At 51.7% G+C, this 19,286-nt stretch overlaps 7 protein-coding genes across 7 annotated transcripts; 1 reads left to right on the top strand and 6 right to left on the bottom strand.

Annotated features, from left to right (window-relative positions):
• Nucleotides 1–228: 228 nt before the first annotated feature.
• On the bottom strand, nt 229–1,663 carry MIND_00149000 (uncharacterized protein; the record flags this gene model as incomplete). The annotated part of the gene is made up of 6 exons (XM_037358416.1): nt 229–350; nt 403–552; nt 602–915; nt 966–1,019; nt 1,068–1,371; nt 1,411–1,663. The coding sequence occupies 6 exons, from the start codon at nt 1,661–1,663 to the stop codon at nt 229–231; spliced, it is 1,197 nt and encodes a 398-aa protein (XP_037226326.1).
• A 471-nt stretch (nt 1,664–2,134) lies between these two features.
• MIND_00148900 (uncharacterized protein) lies at nt 2,135–3,653 on the bottom strand (the record flags this gene model as incomplete). The annotated part of the gene is made up of 6 exons (XM_037358415.1): nt 3,456–3,653; nt 3,319–3,406; nt 2,947–3,268; nt 2,774–2,890; nt 2,335–2,720; nt 2,135–2,286 (listed from the first exon to the last, which is right to left on the bottom strand). Exons 1-6 carry the CDS (start codon nt 3,606–3,608, stop codon nt 2,135–2,137), a joined length of 1,218 nt encoding a protein of 405 aa, XP_037226325.1. The 5' UTR covers nt 3,609–3,653.
• A 180-nt stretch (nt 3,654–3,833) lies between these two features.
• MIND_00148800 (uncharacterized protein) lies at nt 3,834–5,133 on the bottom strand (the record flags this gene model as incomplete). The annotated part of the gene is made up of 5 exons (XM_037358414.1): nt 3,834–3,988; nt 4,042–4,349; nt 4,398–4,469; nt 4,516–4,846; nt 4,896–5,133. 5 exons carry the CDS (start codon nt 5,131–5,133, stop codon nt 3,834–3,836), a joined length of 1,104 nt encoding a protein of 367 aa, XP_037226324.1.
• Nucleotides 5,134–5,373: 240 nt separating this feature from the next.
• MIND_00148700 (uncharacterized protein) lies at nt 5,374–6,631 on the bottom strand (the record flags this gene model as incomplete). Its single annotated transcript, XM_037358413.1, has 5 exons — nt 5,374–5,528; nt 5,580–5,890; nt 5,938–6,009; nt 6,054–6,345; nt 6,397–6,631. 5 exons carry the CDS (start codon nt 6,629–6,631, stop codon nt 5,374–5,376), a joined length of 1,065 nt encoding a protein of 354 aa, XP_037226323.1.
• A 1,824-nt stretch (nt 6,632–8,455) lies between these two features.
• On the bottom strand, nt 8,456–9,715 carry MIND_00148600 (Serine/threonine protein phosphatase 2C; the record flags this gene model as incomplete). Its single annotated transcript, XM_037358412.1, has 3 exons — nt 8,456–8,886; nt 8,944–9,441; nt 9,490–9,715. 3 exons carry the CDS (start codon nt 9,713–9,715, stop codon nt 8,456–8,458), a joined length of 1,155 nt encoding a protein of 384 aa, XP_037226322.1.
• A 3,372-nt stretch (nt 9,716–13,087) lies between these two features.
• MIND_00148500 (uncharacterized protein) lies at nt 13,088–14,173 on the bottom strand (the record flags this gene model as incomplete). The annotated part of the gene is made up of 6 exons (XM_037358411.1): nt 13,088–13,165; nt 13,216–13,308; nt 13,366–13,881; nt 13,976–14,026; nt 14,075–14,107; nt 14,156–14,173. 6 exons carry the CDS (start codon nt 14,171–14,173, stop codon nt 13,088–13,090), a joined length of 789 nt encoding a protein of 262 aa, XP_037226321.1.
• Nucleotides 14,174–14,269: 96 nt separating this feature from the next.
• On the top strand, nt 14,270–16,030 carry MIND_00148400 (RING-finger domain-containing protein; the record flags this gene model as incomplete). The annotated part of the gene is made up of 6 exons (XM_037358410.1): nt 14,270–14,411; nt 14,461–14,574; nt 14,624–14,760; nt 14,809–14,841; nt 14,895–15,862; nt 15,913–16,030. The coding sequence occupies exons 1-6, from the start codon at nt 14,279–14,281 to the stop codon at nt 16,028–16,030; spliced, it is 1,503 nt and encodes a 500-aa protein (XP_037226320.1). The 5' UTR covers nt 14,270–14,278.
• Between the last annotated feature and the right edge of the window lie 3,256 nt (nt 16,031–19,286).

The following is a 19,286-nucleotide window of genomic DNA, read 5'->3' as shown; positions in this document are numbered from 1 at the left end:
TTCCGCCACGGTGATAATCATTGAGGGTGGGTTGGGATTCAGAGTCTATCTAATCATATTCGTAGGCGCTGAGCCTGAAGCTAGAGCCTCCGGTGTAAGCAACGATTCAATTCTTGATGCCACGCACAACGGCGGATCAGTGGGCGTGACAAGGCGTTGATGAGTGGGAGGGATCCCTCCCACCAGTGACGTCACCCACTAAGGCCACGGTGAAAGAAGGCTTTCAAGTCAATACAGCACAGTATAAGCCGGCGGCGCCTGGCCATGCACCCTCTGCATCTCCTCCAAAATCCGCAGCCTCCGCTCCAACCCCGTGTCGCTTGTCGACTCAGAAACGGCAGGGAAATAAGCTGGTGTGGTGTCAGCAAATGGAATAATGACTTCAAGGGGGCCACGACTCACGCATGGCCGACGCGGAATCGTTGCGCATCAAACTATTCCCAACAGGCGTGGATGACGCTGACAAAGACCGCCTCCCGACTTGCCCGATCTGCGCTTCCTGGCCTTGCGATGTCCCAGCCGGAATGCCATTGCTCAAAGACATCGAGGACTCTGAAGACATCATCAGTCCAGTGGCTCCGAAGAAAAAAGGATAACCGACTGGTAAGGACCAGTGACTCGGATTGGGGCCGCAATTGGAACGGTACCAGCTCGCGTGAGGTGGGCCCAGAGCGATTCCGGTGCTTCCAGTAGCACAGGAACACGGCCATCAAAATCACTAGGAGCGCGAGACCGCCAATGACACCGCCAGCGATAAGCCTGGTGCTAGGTGGGCGAATTTGAGCTGCTAGGGAGCTCGAACTACTCAAAAGAGTCGAGGTCGAGGTACTAGTAGAGCTTGGTCGGAAACCCTGACTGTCCGAGTTGACTGCACTTGTCCCAAGAGTCAACGCGGCACTTGTGCTTGACAACGAACTAAAATGTCTTCAGTATAGACATAGTCACGGATCGACATGCCTACTGACACTGAGCTCTTCCCATCTGTCGTGATGTGTGTGATGCTCAGATCGGAGGTCGTGCTATGTAGTGTGCATTGGCCCGCCTTGCCATGAATTGGGAGTGCCTACCTCACAGTTGCAGGGCTTCCTCCAACCGGCAATGTGTCCTTCTGCTCGACCGTGACCACAGCGTAGTCAAATAACGCAACTCCGCCCCCAAAATCACTAGCGTCCTGGGCCCAGTCAACGGTAAATGGCGAGGAGGCATCCAGTCCGTCGGCAGAGAAGAAAAGCGAGTCGTAGATGTAGGACCCGTCCGGAGTCAACTTGAAGTGGAATCCCGAAACGGGTGAATTTTTGAGCGAAAAGCTGATGTTGGCCGGCGCTCCTCCGGAGGCAGATAGATCGATGCCATATATATATACCGCGACCCCTTCGAAAGATGTTGAGAGAGAAAGGGACACGAACGAACAGAAAAATATGATACCCTGTGCGGTAAATGAGCCCGAACGAAACCGTCCGTCGTGCCACGAGCTATTGTGAACTCGGGTGGGGTCGGGGTGCGCCCAACAGCCATCAGTGCAGCTAGTATTGCCCTTCGTGTAGGCACTCCACGCGCCAATCCAGGTCCATGCAATCGGGTCCGTATCGTCGACTGTGACGTTGACAAGTGCAGTCTGGGCTTCAAGTATGCGCATAAGGAGGATGAGTACGAGTTGCAGCATTGTTAGCCTCTGGAGGCGGAAAGAGGAGTCGAAGCTGGGCACCCGAACAACAGGCGGGATGATATCGAAAGGTCAACCATTTGTTGGATGATTTTGAGCACGTGGGTCTGTCAGCTCGGGATGCGGCGCATGTTGAGTGGTGAGGAGCCGGTACAGAAAAACATATTATGCCAGTGACTGTAAGTTATTGATATTGGTTGACCCTACAGTTGAAGAACGTAAACGAACGCACTGAGAGCAAAAAATTCGTCTTAAATCTTGATCAGACTCCGTTCTTGGCCTCTCTATAGTCGGATAATTGGGCTGTCCTACGAAGGATAGATCAACGCGCACTGCCAGACTACTGCCAGTGGAAGAGGAAAGGAAGAGTGATTAGTCACAGTGACCTGATTGCATCAGTTCTTCCTTCTCTTCAACAACAACTTGACCACAGTCCAAGCATCGAAAAGAAATACACCATTTCTGACAAAACTAGGTATATGCTGGCGGCGCCTGTCCTTGCATCATCTCTTCCAAAATACGCAGCCTCCTCTCCACTTCCGTCTCGCTGTTCGGAACAGCAGCGGTTCGACCTGAGTTCAGAGGTTGACTGAGGCTCGGCCGCTCAACGGGAGGCGGGTCTTCTGTAGTGTGTGATAAGCCCCGACCCACCGGGATGCAATGACGCTCACCTTTCGAGGACGAAAACGGCAACGATGAACCGCTGCTTGACATTGGCGAAGCACTCGACATCACGCTTGCATGGCCCCGCCTGAGCGGCTGGAATGCGGGCGCCGGCGTTAGCATGGGGTGGGAAGACTGGCTAGCAGGGTGTTTCTCGTATTGTGATAGCGGAGCTGTGGACCCCATGCTTCTTCGCCGCCGCTTCAAGCAGTAGACTATCCCTGCGATGATAGCCAGAAGCGTGATTCCGGCGACGAGTCCGCCGGCGATGGGGACGGCGTTGGATTTGTGGGTAACGAGGGTCGATTGAGAGAGAGCGGAGTTGCTCGTGGATGGAGAAGGAGTGGATGCAGTTGGGCTGGGAGACGGGGTATGGCTCAGGTAAGCGCTACTCCTACAAACAAATGTGGTGAGACCATAAAGCAGACCAATGCATGGTACACGTACGAGGCAGATATGCTTCGCCCTGGCGAGCTGGATGATCCTGATGAATGGCCTTGATTATTAGCTATCAGTGATGATGATGCGGGTGTCGGGCTCGTGGTTGTCCTTGTGGTAGTGACTCTGCCAAACAACAGACTATGTAAGCTCCCTCACGAATTGCTTATAGATGTGCTTACGGTGGCGGAGGACTCGGCGGAGGTTTCTGTGGTTGAGTGGGCGGCGCAGAGTCTTCTTGGTCAACCGTGACAATGGCATAGTCAAACAGGGCTGCCATGCCGGGTACACCTCCAGGCCCGTCCACCACAATCTCAGTAAACGCAACCGTGTGTTGCTGCGTCCCATCGAGGTTGTTCATGGAAAAGAAAAGAGAGTCGTATATGAAGCTGCCTGGGCTGCCCGTGTCCCTGTAATGCGAGGTGGAAATCGAAGGATTGCTCATTGAAAAGCCGACGCGCGCGGGATTGTTCACGTCGATTCCGTAGATATAGACGGCGACACCTGACGGCAATGAGTATTCGTTCTGCTTTGTTCAAAGCGCTGACTCAAACCTTGAAAGGTAAACGTCCCCGACCGCGCCGACCCATCGTGCCACGAGCGGTTATATATTCGGTTGGGGTCTGGGTTGGCAACGCAGTTCTTCAAGCTCCGTCAGAGAGCTTCAGCAATGACAAGCCAAAAGACGGACAGTACAAGGATTCTGGGCAGTAATCGCATGCCAGCTCCCCGAAAACGTCCACGCTGACCCATCCGTGTCGTCGATGGTCTTGTTCACCAGAATCGCAAGACATTCCGCCGCCCATAAAAGGGCACTAGAAAGCAGGTAGAGAGGCCTCGTCATCGCGGGCAAAAGCCCTCGAGGGAGTCGGAAAGAGAAAGTCGGTCGGTCCCGCGGAACATCAGGCGTTTCCTGTCCATCGAGCGAGCGAGAAGAAAGATTCGCAAAAAATGATCGACCTTGATCGGGAGGCAGCATCTAATCGGGGTTCGTATAAGAATAGATGCCATTGATGACTACCGTTTACTCAGAATTAAAAGGGTATCCAATGAGGGAGGCACACAGTTGTTAGCTGTAAGCAGGAGGGTCAAGCGCCCTCGCCTCCAGATCACGCAGACGCCGCTCGAATTCAGCTTCCCGACCCTGCAAACTTCCAGTCGAAATATTAGATGTTGCAAGACCGTTCAAAGAATGTGTGGACATTGATGCTTCCAGCTTGGAGTCTAGAGGTAGCCTTGAGTCAAAGAGAGACCAATTTTGTAAAAAGCAAACCGACTTTTTAGTTGGTCGAGTAGAAACGATTGGGATTGTGACTGAAACGGGGCCGGTTCGAGGGCAGTTTGCGGATGGTGACTGCGACGCTTCCAGTAACACAGGCCACCCACAAGGATAACTAGAAATATAATGCCGCCAACGACTCCGCCGACGATATATCCAGTTTGGGATCGGTGAGGTGTAGGGAAAATTAAGTTGCTCGGAACAGGAGCCAGAGTAGTGCTTTGGGCGATGCTTGTGATGCTGGAGGTTTTAGTGGTGCTTGTTCCAACAGTGGATCCACTACCAGCGCTTGTTCCAGAAGAAGGACTTGAACATGATTATTAGCACGATGACGGGGACATCGCCCTCACTCACGATATGTCCCTTTTCTCACTCGTAGAGCTGTGTGTTGTTGGAGTTGTTGTTGTCCTTACACTTGAGGTTGCACTTGAGCGCAAATTAGCGACACTTTTGAAGGGTTTGGAAAACATACGCCGCATCCGCGTTGTTCCCAGTCGGTGATGGTGGTGGAGGTGGTGGCGCTGGCGGCGGAGGATCGGGCCGCTCAACCGTGACCACAGCGTAGTCAAATAGCCCTAACCCACCAACCCCACCAACACTGGCGCGGAGCGTCCATTGCACGGTAAACGGGGAGGATGCGTCCAACGCCTGGGCAGAAAAATAAAGAGAGTTGTACGTGTAGCCTGGTGCAGTGCCGACGACATGATACCCCGAAACCGCTGAATTTTTCAGGAAGAAGCTGACATTTCCGGGCGGGCCCTGGGGCTGCGAGACATCGACGCCATAGATATAGACCGCGACTCCTGCGAGGTTTCAGAGACGATAAGGACACGCAGAATTAGATTGACATACCTTGCGCGGTGAATGTCCCCGAGCTAAACTGCCCATCGTGCCATGAGCTGCCGTACACTTTGCTGGGGTCAGGATGCGCCCAGCAGCCGTCATTGCAAACGGTATTGCCGCTCTCATATGCTCGCCAGTCCCCCTTCCAGGTCCATGCGTGCGGGTCGGTATCGTCGATGGTGATGTTAACGAGTGTGGTTTGGACTCTGAATATGCACAGAGCCAGGACTAGCAAGAGTTGCAGCATTGGCCCGACGTGGCGAGAGGGAAAGCAGGCTGCTTGGGCACCAGGCGGAAAGGCATCGCCATCCCATTTGTTCGGAGAGATGTGTTGGCGAAGAACAGACTCGGAAAATGTTGGGCACGTGCACGATCACTGAATCAAAAAAAAAAAAAAAAAAAACAATTGGATAGTAGTAGATTAGATTATACGTTGTCAACCATAGTAGATCTGGAGTAAGGGTATCTGAAGGACACAAAATACCCATTAACTATAAGCAGGTGGGTTCATCGTCATCGCCTCCAAATCACGTAGACGCTGCTCGAATTCGGCTTCTCGATTTTGAAGAGTCCCACTTGGGGTATTAGATATTGGAGAACTAGTAAAAGAGTGTGTAGACATCAATGGGTTTGATTCCAAGTCTAGAAACAGCATTATGTGCAATCATCCAATCGATACAAAAGAAAACTCACGTTTTTGTTGGGTGGTGATGGTTAATGGTGATGGGGGCTGCGGCTGGAACGGGACTACTTCCTGCGTGGGGACCGCTGAGCGGCTCCGACGCCTCCAATAGCACAAACACACGCCCGCCAAAAATAGAAAAACAGCAATCCCGCCGACAACGCCACCGACAATGAACCCAGTTTTGGATTGATGGGTTGTCGGGAGACTGGAGCCGGTTGGTAGCGAGAAGCCAAAAGCGGAGATAGAGCTTTGCAGAGCACTTGAGCTCGTCGAGTCAGCGGCGGGAATCGATTTTCTAGCGCTTGTGCTTGACGGGGAACTTGAAGATGATCAGCCACGGCAGCTGAAACTGATGCGCTGGCTCACATCGAACTTTTCTCACTTGTGGAGGTGGGGGTTATACTGGAGCTCGTTGTGGCACTACTCGTCGTCGTCGTGCTATTGGCAATCAGTCATAACTTCGATGGGTTGCGAGAACATACGTTGAAGGTTTCACTACTGGAAGAGCGTCCTTTTGCTCGACGGTAACCACAGCATAATCGAACAGCCCCACTCCACCCCCGGCACTGCTAAGGTTTTCCGTCCAATCAACGGTAAACGGCGCAGAGTCGTCCAGGCCATGAGCGGAGAAGAAAAGAGAGTTGTAGATGTACCCAGAAGGAGTCTTCAAGTAGTGGAACGTCGAGACGGGCGAGTTCTTCACGGAGAAGCTGATGTTGGCGGGGTCGCCTTCGAAGCCTGACAGGTCAATCCCGTAGATGTAAACCGCGACGCCTTGAAGACAGCATTGAGCAGCTGCAAAACTCTATAGGAAGAAAACTATACCTTGCGAAGTAAATGACCCCGAACAGAGGCGGCCATCGTGCCATGAGCTGTTGTGGACCTGACTCGGGTCAGGGTGGGCAAAGCAGCCGTCACAGGTAGTCTTGTCTTTCGTATACGCATCCCACTTCCCGATCCAGGTCCATGCGTTCGGGTCGGTATCGTCGATGGTGATATTGACCAATGCTGTTTGTGCTCCGAAAACGAACAGAACGAGGATCCACGCGAGACGTAGCATTGCCTTGTGACTCAAGTGGTCGGAAGAAAAGCAGTGGCCAGCATTCGGGACGCCACAAGGGATGATATTGCTATGCAAAGAGGCGCCATTTGTTGGAGGAGATGGTTGCAGAGGCCAAAAATATTTCGAACACGTGCTGGTGATTTTGGTATTTGATCCGTGTTGTCGATCCGCTCGAGAAGCTTCAACCAAACCATGTTGCGTGTACACAACGCTTCCTGGGACTTACTTGCACCATGACTACAACAATCTCTGAATCCAACATTCGCGCGCGTCTTCTTGAATCCGTGTCACTGAGGACCACGAGCCGCGTCGATTCTGTCCTGCTGAACGGGACAGGATATGACCATCCTGCACCTATGCCTGAAGGCCAAGATATCCAGCACTTCGAGGAGTGGGACTTCATTGGGGGCACGTGGATTTTCGCTCTGGTGCTTGATGGTGCGTGCAGCGAGTACTTATTGTCGAGGAGAATTTCACGAGCGAAAGTGACAGGTCATGGCAAAGTTGGGAACAACGCTGCAGCAAAGTTCATACAAGCAGAGCTGCCTCCTCTCGTAAAAGCGTCTGTCGCTTCAGGGTTGGATGCGGCTCAGAGCCGTTGCCTTCCAGATGCAGACATCGGGAAAATATTGTCTGATCATCTAGTTGCACTCGATGACCACATCAAAGACGACGTTGTTGCTGCCCTGGCTGACGAGTCGTTGGCTGACCGGGAAACTATCTTAAGCCGAGCTGCAACGGGCACAACAGTTTGTGTCGCTGTCGTGGACCCTTTTCGCCGTGTTCACGTTGCCCATATCGGCGATTCGGACTGCTTCTTGGTCTCGGGCATGGCGAAGGAGTCCTCTCACTTGACGCCCCGTCACACTTGCACCAACCCCGCCGAAAAGCAACGAATAATAGGCGAACATCCTAACGAGCCCAGCTCAGATCTCTTCCACGCCAGAAGGATTCTCGGGCGAGTGATTCTTAGCAGAGGCCAGTTGTCTTACTTCCATAATTATGCGCATCCTCAACATGTTCATGATAGCTATCGGCGATTTTATGTGCAAGCTTGCAGCGCCACAGGTTAAACAACTACTCCTCTGGATGAACGAGTCAGAGTCAGAAGCAGACCCCACCATCGTGCATAACCACACCCCGCCTTATCTCAGCAACAAGCCCGACATCACGCACGTGCAGGCAGACGAAGGGGATGTCCTTGTGCTCGCATCAGACGGGTTGGCCGACCAGGTCTGGTGGAGGGACGGCCACGTCAGCACAATCGAGAGCGTGGGGCGCACTTGCGGGGCCGGCTTGAGTAGAACACCCAGCTCTGGGTTTAATTCTGCGCTCGAGATCCTCTGGGAGGCGTGGCTGGGTGTAGTTGACACCCACATGTATCGTTTGGTGGTCAACAAATACTCGCCTTCTGGTCGAGTTGACGATGTTGCTATCATTGTTGTCCGTGTATAGGATCATCCATCCATAATCTCCAAGATCTTGACTCAAACTTAGGCACTGCGGGTTGAATTGAGGTATTGTTACTTAGTCCAAATCAAAGGCAAACTTGAGAGCAATAAGTATGGACTTTGAGGAAGCATGCATTTACTGTGGGACATTTGGCTCAAGTAAATCATGATTTACAATGCTTTTGCATCTGACTTGTTGAAAAAAGACTCCATTGCAACAGACCACGCGGCAGAAGGCCAACTGCATCAAGATCAAGTAGACAACTGATCTCCAAGTCGCTCTTCGAGCTGTTGTTCATTTACCAAGCACTGATAGTAGTAACATCACAAGCAAGTTCAAGTTGAAATAAGACGCCAGAATCTCGGTCGTTTATAGACGACCAACGACTATGGCAATGTCATCAACACGACCAGAAGGCGAATACTTGTCCACAACCAAACGATACAGGTGGCAGTCGACGACACCGAGCCAGGCTTGCCAAATAATCTCGAGCGCAGCGTTGAAGCCAGATCTGGGCTGGTCAACCAGACCCGCGGCACAAACTCGGCCGACAGTTTCGACCGAATTATCCCCGTCGTTCATGAACCAGACTTGACTGCCAAGCCCGTCCGATGCAAGTACGAGAAAGTCCCCTTCGTTTGCCTGGACGTGTATGATGTCGGGTTTGTTGCTGAGATAGGGCGGGGTGTGGTTATGCAATACGGCTGAGTCCGTTTCAACGTCAACCCCCGCCATATTCATCCACAGGAGCAGTTTCTTGACCTCTGGCGCCGCAAGCTTGAGCGGGAAATCGCCGATACCTATCGGAGACAGACTGAGCACGGAGTTGTTCGCGCAATGACAGGCTTGCAACCGACCTCTGCTTGGAATTAGTCGCCCGAAGAGTCTTCTGGCATGAAAGAGATCTGAGCTGGACTCATTGGGATGTTCGTCGAGTATCCGCTGCTTTTCGGCGGGGTTGGTACAACTTTGATGGGGTGTCAAATGGGCCGCCTCCTTCGTCGTGCCCGAGACCAGGTAGCAGTCCGAGTCGCCAATGTTGGCGACGTGAACGCGGCGAGAAGGGTCCACTACCGCGACACAAGCCGTCGTTCCTGTTACAGCTCTACCCAAGAGGATATCACGGTTCGGCATCGATTCATCAGCGAGGGCAGCGATAACATCGTCCTTGATGCGGTCATCGAGTGCAACTAGGTTATCGGACAGAATTTTCGCCATGTCTGCATCTGGGAGACAATGGCTTCGGGTAGCGGCCAGCCTCGCTGCAACAGCGGCTTTGATGAGAGGAGGCAGCTCTGAGTGGATGAACTCCGCTGCATCGTTCAACTTCAAGTCGCTGCTAATTCCACCATGGCCTACCAATCCTCGTGAGCCCTTTGACCATCGGTAACCTGAGCACATACCGTCCAAAATCATAGCAAAAATCCATGTACCCTGACCGAAGTCCCATTCTTCAAAGTGCTGCATATCCTGGCCCTTAGCTGCGGGTTCAGGACGTGCAAACTCTGTCCCATTCAACACAACAGAGTCGACGCGACTCGTGGTCTTGAGCGAAACATATTGGAGAAGACAAGCACGAAGGTCAGAGTCGAGAAGACAAGCACGAAGGTCAGAGTCGAAGGTGGACATGGTGTAACGAAGCTTCGAGGCAGCACGCAGACTGAAGTTCGTCAGTGATGGTCACGTAGTACTCCAGAATCCGATTCGCACCATGGTTATCTGTATGTGCACACAGTGGGTCTGCGAGAGTTTCAAAATTGATGATCAGATGATGCAATTAAAATTGATGATCAGATGATGCAATCATTAATTGGTGTTCTTCTTCGGTGAATTAGTGATTCTATTTATGCTATTGGATTATAGAGGGAAAGGTAATCTACAAATGTAAGATGAGTCGTAGAGTGTGTTCCAAGCCACTATACTATTGGGTCTTTTGCTTCTTGCGCTCACTAGCAACGTCGACATCTCCGGTGCTAAGGGCAACCTCGACACTCTCTTTCGAACCGACCGCCGGTGCCTCCGGATGTGGCTCTTCGTCGTCTTCGCGCTTGCGCTTACTGGTGGCTGATGCTGACCCTGGTGGTCGATTTGAAGGCCGGGAAGGACCAGCAAAGAAACGCGAGACATCGTCATGGACAACTAGTGGCGCAGGATATGCCGAAGTAGAGTTAGGGTCCCCGCCAGCCCATGTCCCAAATTTAAGTACAGGAACACGTGCCTGGATTTCGGCTGCCCCTCGCGAAGCACTTTGGGGGACGAAGGGGATGGGTTTGTCGTCTGCTGGCCAACCATCGTCTGTTGACAGATGTGGGTCCATCGCATCGAAGGCTTCTTGGTATGCAGGGCTTGTCCCAATGGCGTGTGCTATCCGGAAGAGGGTTCCAAGTTGTTTTACGGCAAGATTGAGCGGGGCAATTTGCGGGATTAAATTCCGCTTCCCCGCGCTGGAAAGCCAACCAATCTTCGTGAGTTGCGCAGCGAGCGCAGTCGAATGATCAAATATCGAGGTGGCCGCAAGCCCTTGTTCAGCGACCGAATGTTGTGCGTAACGGAGCAAAATCCAGAGAAGGACCCAAAAGAAGGACTCCATATCATGCTTTGCTTCGTGTATGAAAGGCGGTGGTTGATCATCCAGAAGAGCTTCAGGGCGGGAGCTCTGATATTCGCTGTAGGCTTCCAAGACTTCAATTGCCATGAATTGAAATGTTCCCTGAAAACATTGGGTTAGACAGCGTGGATTCATGTTTCAATGTCAACAAACCGTAATCTCTTTCTCGAGCTTGGATAACTCGTACTGCGACAGATCAATTCCACAGACGCGTTGCGCAGCGGCCTTTCCTTTCTCTGTGAGGAGACTGACATCCCAGTCGAGTATGAAGCCTTCGTAGCTCCCCTCCGGACCCTCTTTCAAAAGAAGGTTGCCCGGACTGACGTCGCGATGAATAATTCCCGCATCAACGGCAATTTTATGTCCTACAACAAGTGAGCGATCAGGAAGAACAGCAAACGAGTTTGAACTTGCCTTCCATGGCATCGCGTATTCCCTGCAAGAGCACTTTGGTCCGCGGGTATTCGTAGATCGGTGTTCCAACGTCGGCAAGGAGGGTCCGTTGGTGATGTCGCTCTTGAAGCGGCTTGCCACCGTCACGAAGACCGGCTGAGGTGGTTGTATGGTCCACAGACATTTGATTGAGCTCTTGACTTCCGAGGCAACGTGTCAGACCTCGTACTGGCCTTCCGCCGAGCTCGTTTTCGATGTGGTCGTCGATGATACGGTAGAAAACCCACTCGGGGACACGGTGAGCTTGAACCCAGGCGTCTTTTAATGCATGGAGACGAGGAGGTTCTTCGCCCTCCACCAGCACGCGATAGATTCGTGTGGCACGGGAGAAGAGCCCTTTCGATTGGTGAATAGGCGGGCCGACCGTAAAGCACCGTTTTGTCGTCGATCCAGTGTCAAGGGTGATGCAAAGACTGCTTCTCAGCGAAGCCATGGTCCAATCTGAGGAAGGCGCGATCCCCTTCAACGCTTTGTACATTTTCGCCTGTTCGCGGAACGTTGTTGGCGAGATAGTATTGTCAGCGCCGAGGAAAGACTTTGGCTCGCCCCCACAAAATAAGCGCCAGTAGAATTCGGGAATCACGCGGTCGGAGTGGTTTGGGGTCCAGTTGAAGGGCACGGTGACAATGTATCCCGAGTGGTCAACGCGGACGATTCTTGCGTGATGCCCAAAAACCGTCAAAAGGAAGACATAGCAGCATCCGGAGGCCATAAACATGCGTCGTGCGTTGTGAAGAAGCTGAACAGCAGCTTCGCAGCCCGCTTTAGAGACTGCTGGGCCCTGGTCCGTAAAAGGATCGTCCTTGATGTTCGGCTTATGCTCAGTCGCATTCGCGACCGACGGCCATGACCAAACTTTCGTTTCCTTCCCTTTGTTCTTTCTTCGGAAGTGTGCTTGCTTCAGCCCAGGTTTTGAGGCAACAACGTCAGGTTTCGAGTCAGGGTCGGTAGGATGAAGTCGGGGGAAGGTGGTTGCCCATGTCGAATCAAAGAATGGTCGTTGAGCCTTTGGAAGAGCTACAGCAAAAGCATTACAATATTTCGTCTGTCGAGCGTAAATATACCTTTAGAGTCAGCGGAGAGGACATACCCAAGGGACATAAACAGCCGGCTCAGAGTGTTGAATCTGATCAGCAGCGTCAGCAAGATGTCCGTGCCCTCGAAGAACCATTTCGTCGATTATCGAGTCGGGAGGAGATTGTTTGCCCATATAAATCCGAAAGAAGTCTTCGGTGGAGACCTCGCATGAAAACCCAGATCTGGCTTGAGCTTTCCAAGCCTCCATTTCTCGGAGGTTGTCCTGCTTCGCCACGTCTTTGTCGCAGGCGTATTGAGAGTTGCCCGCTTTGACTTTAAGGGGAGTAGTCGCCGAAGTTTCTGTGAATGGTGGACCTAGAGCGCCAGTCGTGTTGAATGGAACGCGTCCGGGGTCACGGTGAGGCGTCTGAGGCAGGGCCATAATTGGTGGTAGTCAAAATTTGCGTAACAATGCAGCGCACCAAGTCTTATATGCACAACCAAGCAGTCAAAGCACCAGGAAGCCAGTGGCACAGTGGCAATGCGAACCAAGCGTAAACGCAATTCAAACAATGATGTCACGAATGTCACACACGGCGCGTGCACGTGATGAACGCGTCGTTTGCCGGACTCCGAGTCATGACTCTAGTTATGCAGTACTTATGATAGATCTCTTCTTGTTACCCTCCGGATAAGTAGTGGTTCATCCACATAAGTTCATGCGATGAGCAAATGACTCCGAGTCACTGGCACTGACAAGGCTTGATGGGCAATCATGGAGTATAAGTGAGATTCAGAAATCATGATGCTCATAGGTGGTCTAACTCTGAATCTATTTTATTTTCTCGTCTACATGGTTGGATATGCGATTCCCTGGTGGGATAACACGATTGGCATAGATTCTATTTTTCGGATGCAAGCAGCTAAACCATGGCCTTGCCCCCAAAGAACGCGCGAGCAGATGCCTTCGACTCATCCACCTCTTCGAGAGGCTCCACACTCTGCACCGAGTGAGCACAAAAAGTCGCAGTCAATAAATATGCATCAATACCTCCAAAGTGTGAAGGTGATCAGCGACGTTAACATGCGTGATATCCACAGTCAATGGAGGCGGGGCCCCGTATTTCGGCAAGCTGTAGCCGTCCTTACGATTAGAGCGCGTCAACTACAGTCGAGGGAGAAAGCACAACAAAAGATGTACCTTGACAGTGACGACCGCCCGAGTCCAAGCCGTATTGCGGAGGCCAGCATAAGATATGTCCCTCCGTGATTGAGGGTCAAGTCGCAGAAGTGCGGCAACCAGTTCGCTGATGCACAGCCCGTGACTTGCTATGGCAACATGGGTGTTGTTAGGCGAAGCGAGATGTGGGACAAGAAATTCCGCGACCGCTCCGTCGGCTCGCCGGGCTAAGTCATCCAAAGACTCGCCCTCTGGAAATTTGGCGTTGCGGGAGTGGAGCACCGGGAATATCCCCTGAGCAAATAGCTCATCTAAACTCTGGTCGCCTGGCGGGGTGCTCAAGACCCAAGGTTGACCTTCCGCAACGCCAAAATGCTGTTCGCGGAGTTTGGGAGATGAGGAGAAAGTTGGCTTGGGGTCGTCATGGGCTTCGAGCACGGAAAGTCCAGTGGTGTTTGCGCGTAGTAGATCGGAGGCGTAAATAAAGTCGAAATGAGTGTTTGATGCCTTGAAAGCCTTGCCAAGCGCAGCTGCTTGCTGCATCGTAGATTAGTTTTTTTGCCGTCGCGATGGAGCCCGTTTACAGTCGACTCCAAGCTCGCGCAAAAAATCTATTCAAAGCCATTCATACCTTATTGCCAAGTTCGCTCAGCGGAGCATCCTTCCAACCAGCCCAATTACTCTGTTGGGTCGTGCAATGCTTCCTCAAATAAAGGGGAGTGAGAAAAACCTTTAAATTGTCTAAAGATTGACCATGACGAATCTGAGAAGCATTAGAAGAAAGAAAGGTATGGTCGCACTGAGCACGCACGAAGGTGACCGTAAGCATCTAAAAGGGTATTCAAGTTGCGACGTTATAACGTGAGCAGCAACTGTCATCACTTGATCTAGCACCTTCTGTCGACGCTTACTCACTCCTTGTACTCAAACCACCATGTCTGGGCTTCCTTTGCTCTCGGGACCACCACCAGTTCTCGAGTCTACCCGTGCAGATGCGACCAGTTGCAGAAAGTGCTCGAAAGATTTCAATTTCCTCTTAGCCCGACCAAGACGTTGTAACCATTGCGGCACGTATTGATTGAGTGCTCTCTCTCAGTACCGCTCAGTGAGCTCTAGGATATATGTACTGTCACAGTTGCACAGACTTCCAAGCACTGATGCCGAGGACTGGTGCGGAAATGGGGTACGACGCGGTGAATGTCTGTGGGTATTGCATCGAATACCTGACCAGTATGTTTGCTTCTCATCTAAATTACCCTATCAACCTAACGAAATCCAGTAACTGCAGGCGGAAGGGCGCACCTTAGATCGTTAACTCTACCGAAACTGAAGAAATACATCAGCGCCTACAACATCAAAGGAGCAGAGCGGGCAGTTGAGAAGAACGATCTGATAGAAGCGATCATGGCGGCCAAGGTGCGCAAAGCTTCATATACTGTCTGCTTGATAGTGACCGATGGCTAGGGAGACAATGGGTGCTTGACTCCAGCACACGAGGTTGGTGTCTCACTCATTCAGGTCAATATCTATTCATACCAATCACCGGACAGAGTTACTATCGTAAATATTCTGTTCCGGATAGGTCTAATGTGCCTCGACGTGGCTTGTTCTCTCGAAGCTCGGCATCTACCAATACTGAACCACCGCCGCCACCACCTCGTCCTCATCAAACCCCAACGTATGAATTTCCGCGACCTGATCTTGCTCCGGACATCCCTCTTCGCCCGACATCACAACCAAGCACACAACAACAACACTCTTCCCCTCCCCCACGGCCAGCTACTTCGCGACCAGCTTATCATAACCCGAATGACCAATATCATTCTCAGACACACTTCCCCTCTCCTCAACACGCAGGGCCACCTGTGGCACCTCGCGCGACTCGCCCGAATCAGGGACCACGACCCTCCCGGTCTTCTCATAATCTTAATGCTCAGGCGAATGGCCCACCTCCTAGAGCACGTGCTGCTTCTTCTGCACATCCTCCACCACCACCTGGACCACCCAGTGTCCCACCACCATCACTTGACCAATTACTATCAATGACTTCGGAATCAGTTGGCGCGTTGCCTGTCCATGCACTGAAGGCCCTTCTGTTTGCGAACCACGTAAACTTAGGTCAAGGCGCCTTAGAAAAAAGCGACCTTGTTAAGAAAGTGATAGATCTTGTAGAAGAAGAGAGACGGACAAGAGAAAGGAGAAGATTAGAGGAAGAAGCAGAGGAGGAGGCACGAATTGAGCAGCAAAGGGTCATGATGGAGCAGTTCCAAAGGCAACAGAGGGAAAGAGCAGAGCGGGAAAGAGCAGAGGCTGCCGCGGCAGCGCAAGACGAGCATCCAACACCTGATGACAGTGCGTCTCCGCCTAGCGCCCCCACAGAGTCGGAGACAGAATTCATTGCTGCCGCGACTCCAAGTCCACCTCCTTTACCGAAGCCAAAAGCCATTCATGTCGAACGAACGGGTCTTTGTGTTATATGTCAAGACGAAGAAGCTAATATTGCCATTGTTGACTGCGGGTAAGCTTTCCTTTCTTCGTCCTCCCACAATTCAGCTTAAACGACCACAGACACCTTGCGATGTGCCGCGAATGCTCTGAACTCGTCATGAATAGCTCACGTGAATGTCCGCTGTGCCGCACAAGGATTGTCACAGAGGCAAGGCTATTGAGGATCTTCAAAACATAGACGTGTATATAACAAAGTCAGAATTCACCTTAGTTCTTGGGTCTGGATAAAATTTTCAGGAATGTGGTTTACTTTGTGTCAGCTACGATTGGTCAGCATATCTTATCAGCCGATCACTGGTTTGATTATCGCAAACAGGATTATCTAGGCGATGGCTCTAGCTTCCACGATGAGAGATCAAGAACAGTCAAGAACCTCTTTTCGCTGGCCATCTTCGTTGACGTAGAAGTCTTCTCACGCGCACTGATCATTTCAAGGTTCCTAGACATCTGCTTCTCTGCCTTCTGCTGAACACACCCAACTATCGATTCTTATCGCGCTCCAGATCGATTTCTAGCCGCAGTCACATGCACCTGCTTTGTCGCTCATCGACTTGGAGAGTGCACACTCTACACTGCAGCACTCATCATATATCAATGTCCGACGGGATTAATATTGTGCTTCTGTTTCCATTCTTGCCTTCTTGTCGTCCCGCAACAACATCCATTAGCGTTGGCGATTATCATGACAGCAGAACTTGGCCGTGTGACCTGTCCTTCCAGCGCCAAACTTGGACAACCCTGCGTGGCTGGCGCTTGCAAACATGACGCTCACACTGACACCGCCGCCAAAACTCTAATTTGGGAAGCCTGCTGCCAGCTGTTACATCGGGCCGCTCGTGTACAAGTCGGAATTGAGGCTAGCAAGAGAAATAAACGACAGAATTGGCCGCTCTCCCGCTCAAGCAAGATAGGTTTACCCCGGGTGGCGATTGATCGTGGGATCTTTGCAAACGGCTTTCAATTCCATCTAACTTTCGGCGTCTATGATATGAGATCGCGGGGTTCCATGCCTCTCGAGCTCACGGGCAACTGACTAGGCCGCTGCTCGTGCTTATTAACTCAGAGTCTTTGGCTTTCGCGATCTAAGCTGGTGTGCGCGTGTCAGGATCTCCCCTTCTCCTCTCGTACTTACAGGCAATAGGTTCTAACCGTCGTTTGAGTGGCTGTCATTATGCAAAATGAAATACTCTAATCCTCTCTGGCGCCGCGAACTGATCATAATCATGATCGGGCTCTGGCATTGCAAGGATCAGGATGAGTAGATGATTTCATCGTGCATGGTACTAGCAACTCTACAAACCCGTCCATTCCAAACCAAACACCCGCGAACCTTGGCATCGATTTGGCGAGTCACGGCATTGAACGGCGGCAGTTATTTTTGTCCGTAGTCACTAGCATGACTAGAGACCGGGGTGATAACGTAGAAGACACGACCCTTCATCTCCGCGCCAGGGTTTGCGCACGCCGTTCAGCAAGCGTTTTTCATAATAACTCATTTCCGTATTGTTAAGTCAACTAAGTAACACCGCCACAGTTCAATTTTCTTGTTCATGGATTTTGTTCCGCAGAGTGGGTATGCACGGATTTGATGCGGGTCGCTGCTGTTGGGGATCTAGTGGTATGCTAACAGCCGGGGTTTCGTAGCTGTTTCTGCGCATCGTAGCTAGTGGGAGGTACGGCAATTGCCGAAGGTTACTGATTCTGAAGTGGAGGAACGAGCTGTAAATTTGGAGGCGCAATCTAGGTCAATTAATAGTAGAGTGCTGGGATGGTGTCTTGGGTGAAACAACGAGACAAATGAAGGCTTAACAATGACTTTGGAGTTTATCCGATCACAATACTGATCAAAAATATCCATTTGCTCACAGAATACTGCATCACAGACCAGGAAATACACCAATGGGCAGACTTGGAGGTTAACGAGTCTTTGACGAGCTCAAAGATACCGAATATCATGCTCGGACTCTTAAAACACGCCGCATCAACAAACCCCAACGTCCTCCCATCAAATCATCCTTGTGGTATCCCAGAGACATGCTGAAACCACGAAACCGCGGCCGGAAACAAGGTTTCGATGCTATGTGCTCGGCACATGAAGTCCACGTACGATGCGGAGGCGGTGGATTTTAGGGACGAACATCTGTGGGGAAGGCGGTGATTTCCAAAAGCGGTAATCCTTCGATGGGAGGTTAGTGGGCCCAGCTCGGCCTTACACGGCTGACGGAAGCTGAGACGCAGCCACTGGTGTCCCCGGTGTGGGTTATGGGCCAAATCCAAAGTGTCCGACGAGCCCGTTGATCTGTATTCTAGACTGAAGAAAAATCAGCGACCGTCGTCACATCGAAGGTTCGAGGCGTAAGCTCGACAGACATGAATACATGGTCGTTAGCTCGGAACTGTGGACAGGCGAATACTCGGGCTGCTTCGGTTTGGTTTCCGAAGTGGATGTCGGCTGTGTGGCAGCAGCAGGTGTAACACGGCATGAATGTGCACGGCGGGTTCGGAGCGGCCACCGCTGTTCGAAACCGATGGGCATGCCGCAATTACGATCTGTGCTGCGGTGCGGCTTGAGTCAGTAGTGCATGCAGGTGCCATCGTCAAGGGTCAATTGCTGACACATGAAACATGGTTCCCAGCAATCACTTCGGGAAAGGGGCAAAACTAGTGCGGAGTAAGGGCCAGTTTCCACGAGCAGAGGACATTACCAGTGGTGCAGAGCAAGTGCAGAGTGGTGGTGTCATTAAGCGCCACTGCATTAGCAGTCCTAGCGCCAACTTGCCTATCAACTCCGAGACGCCTGTCGAGTAACATTACGGGTTCCATCGAGGGTAAAGGAGCCTTAGAGCTTACTGTGGAGTGGATAGCGAAATTCAAGCGTCTAATAGGGATCAGTGCCGAAATGAGAAACACTGTAAGGTTAAGCTGTCAGTTAAACGCTGGCGCCGCGGGCGATGGGGAAGGCGACCCAGCACGTGCAGAGGCAGTATGGCGATCAAGGATACCTGGCTGGTCGTGTTGACGAGGCAAGTGAGCTCGAGGCGGGTCTCGGTAGATGGATGGGCTGTCAACGAGGTGCTAATGCGTGTGTGAGAGTTGAGGGACCAGATCTCCGATACCATCAACTCGCGGCAGCGGACAACAGCAAGACGATTTGAGAACAATTGGTTTCCTTGCAGGCAAAGAACAAAGGCAGAGGAGAGGCTCTCACAGCGGCGGAAGCTTGATGAAGACGATTGTTATCGAGCAAAAGGGTAAAAATAAGGCGTTCCAAGGGAAAATCTGGTCATGATAACTCGGGGAGCCGGGGAAAGTGGCCTGTTTTGGGCAAGAGGCTAGTGATATGATTCGCTGGATCAAAATGGACGCATGGGTGAGAACAAAAAAAATGGGGAGGGACGAAATAATGGCGCTGGATAGCTGGCAGTGACTCAGGA

The sequence above is a fragment of the Mycena indigotica genome (genome assembly GCF_014461135.1).
Source record: "Mycena indigotica strain 171206Taipei chromosome Unknown Mind.scaff0001, whole genome shotgun sequence".
Taxonomy (NCBI): Eukaryota; Fungi; Basidiomycota; class Agaricomycetes; order Agaricales; family Mycenaceae; genus Mycena; species Mycena indigotica.
This window is presented reverse-complemented; position numbering and strand designations above follow the sequence as displayed.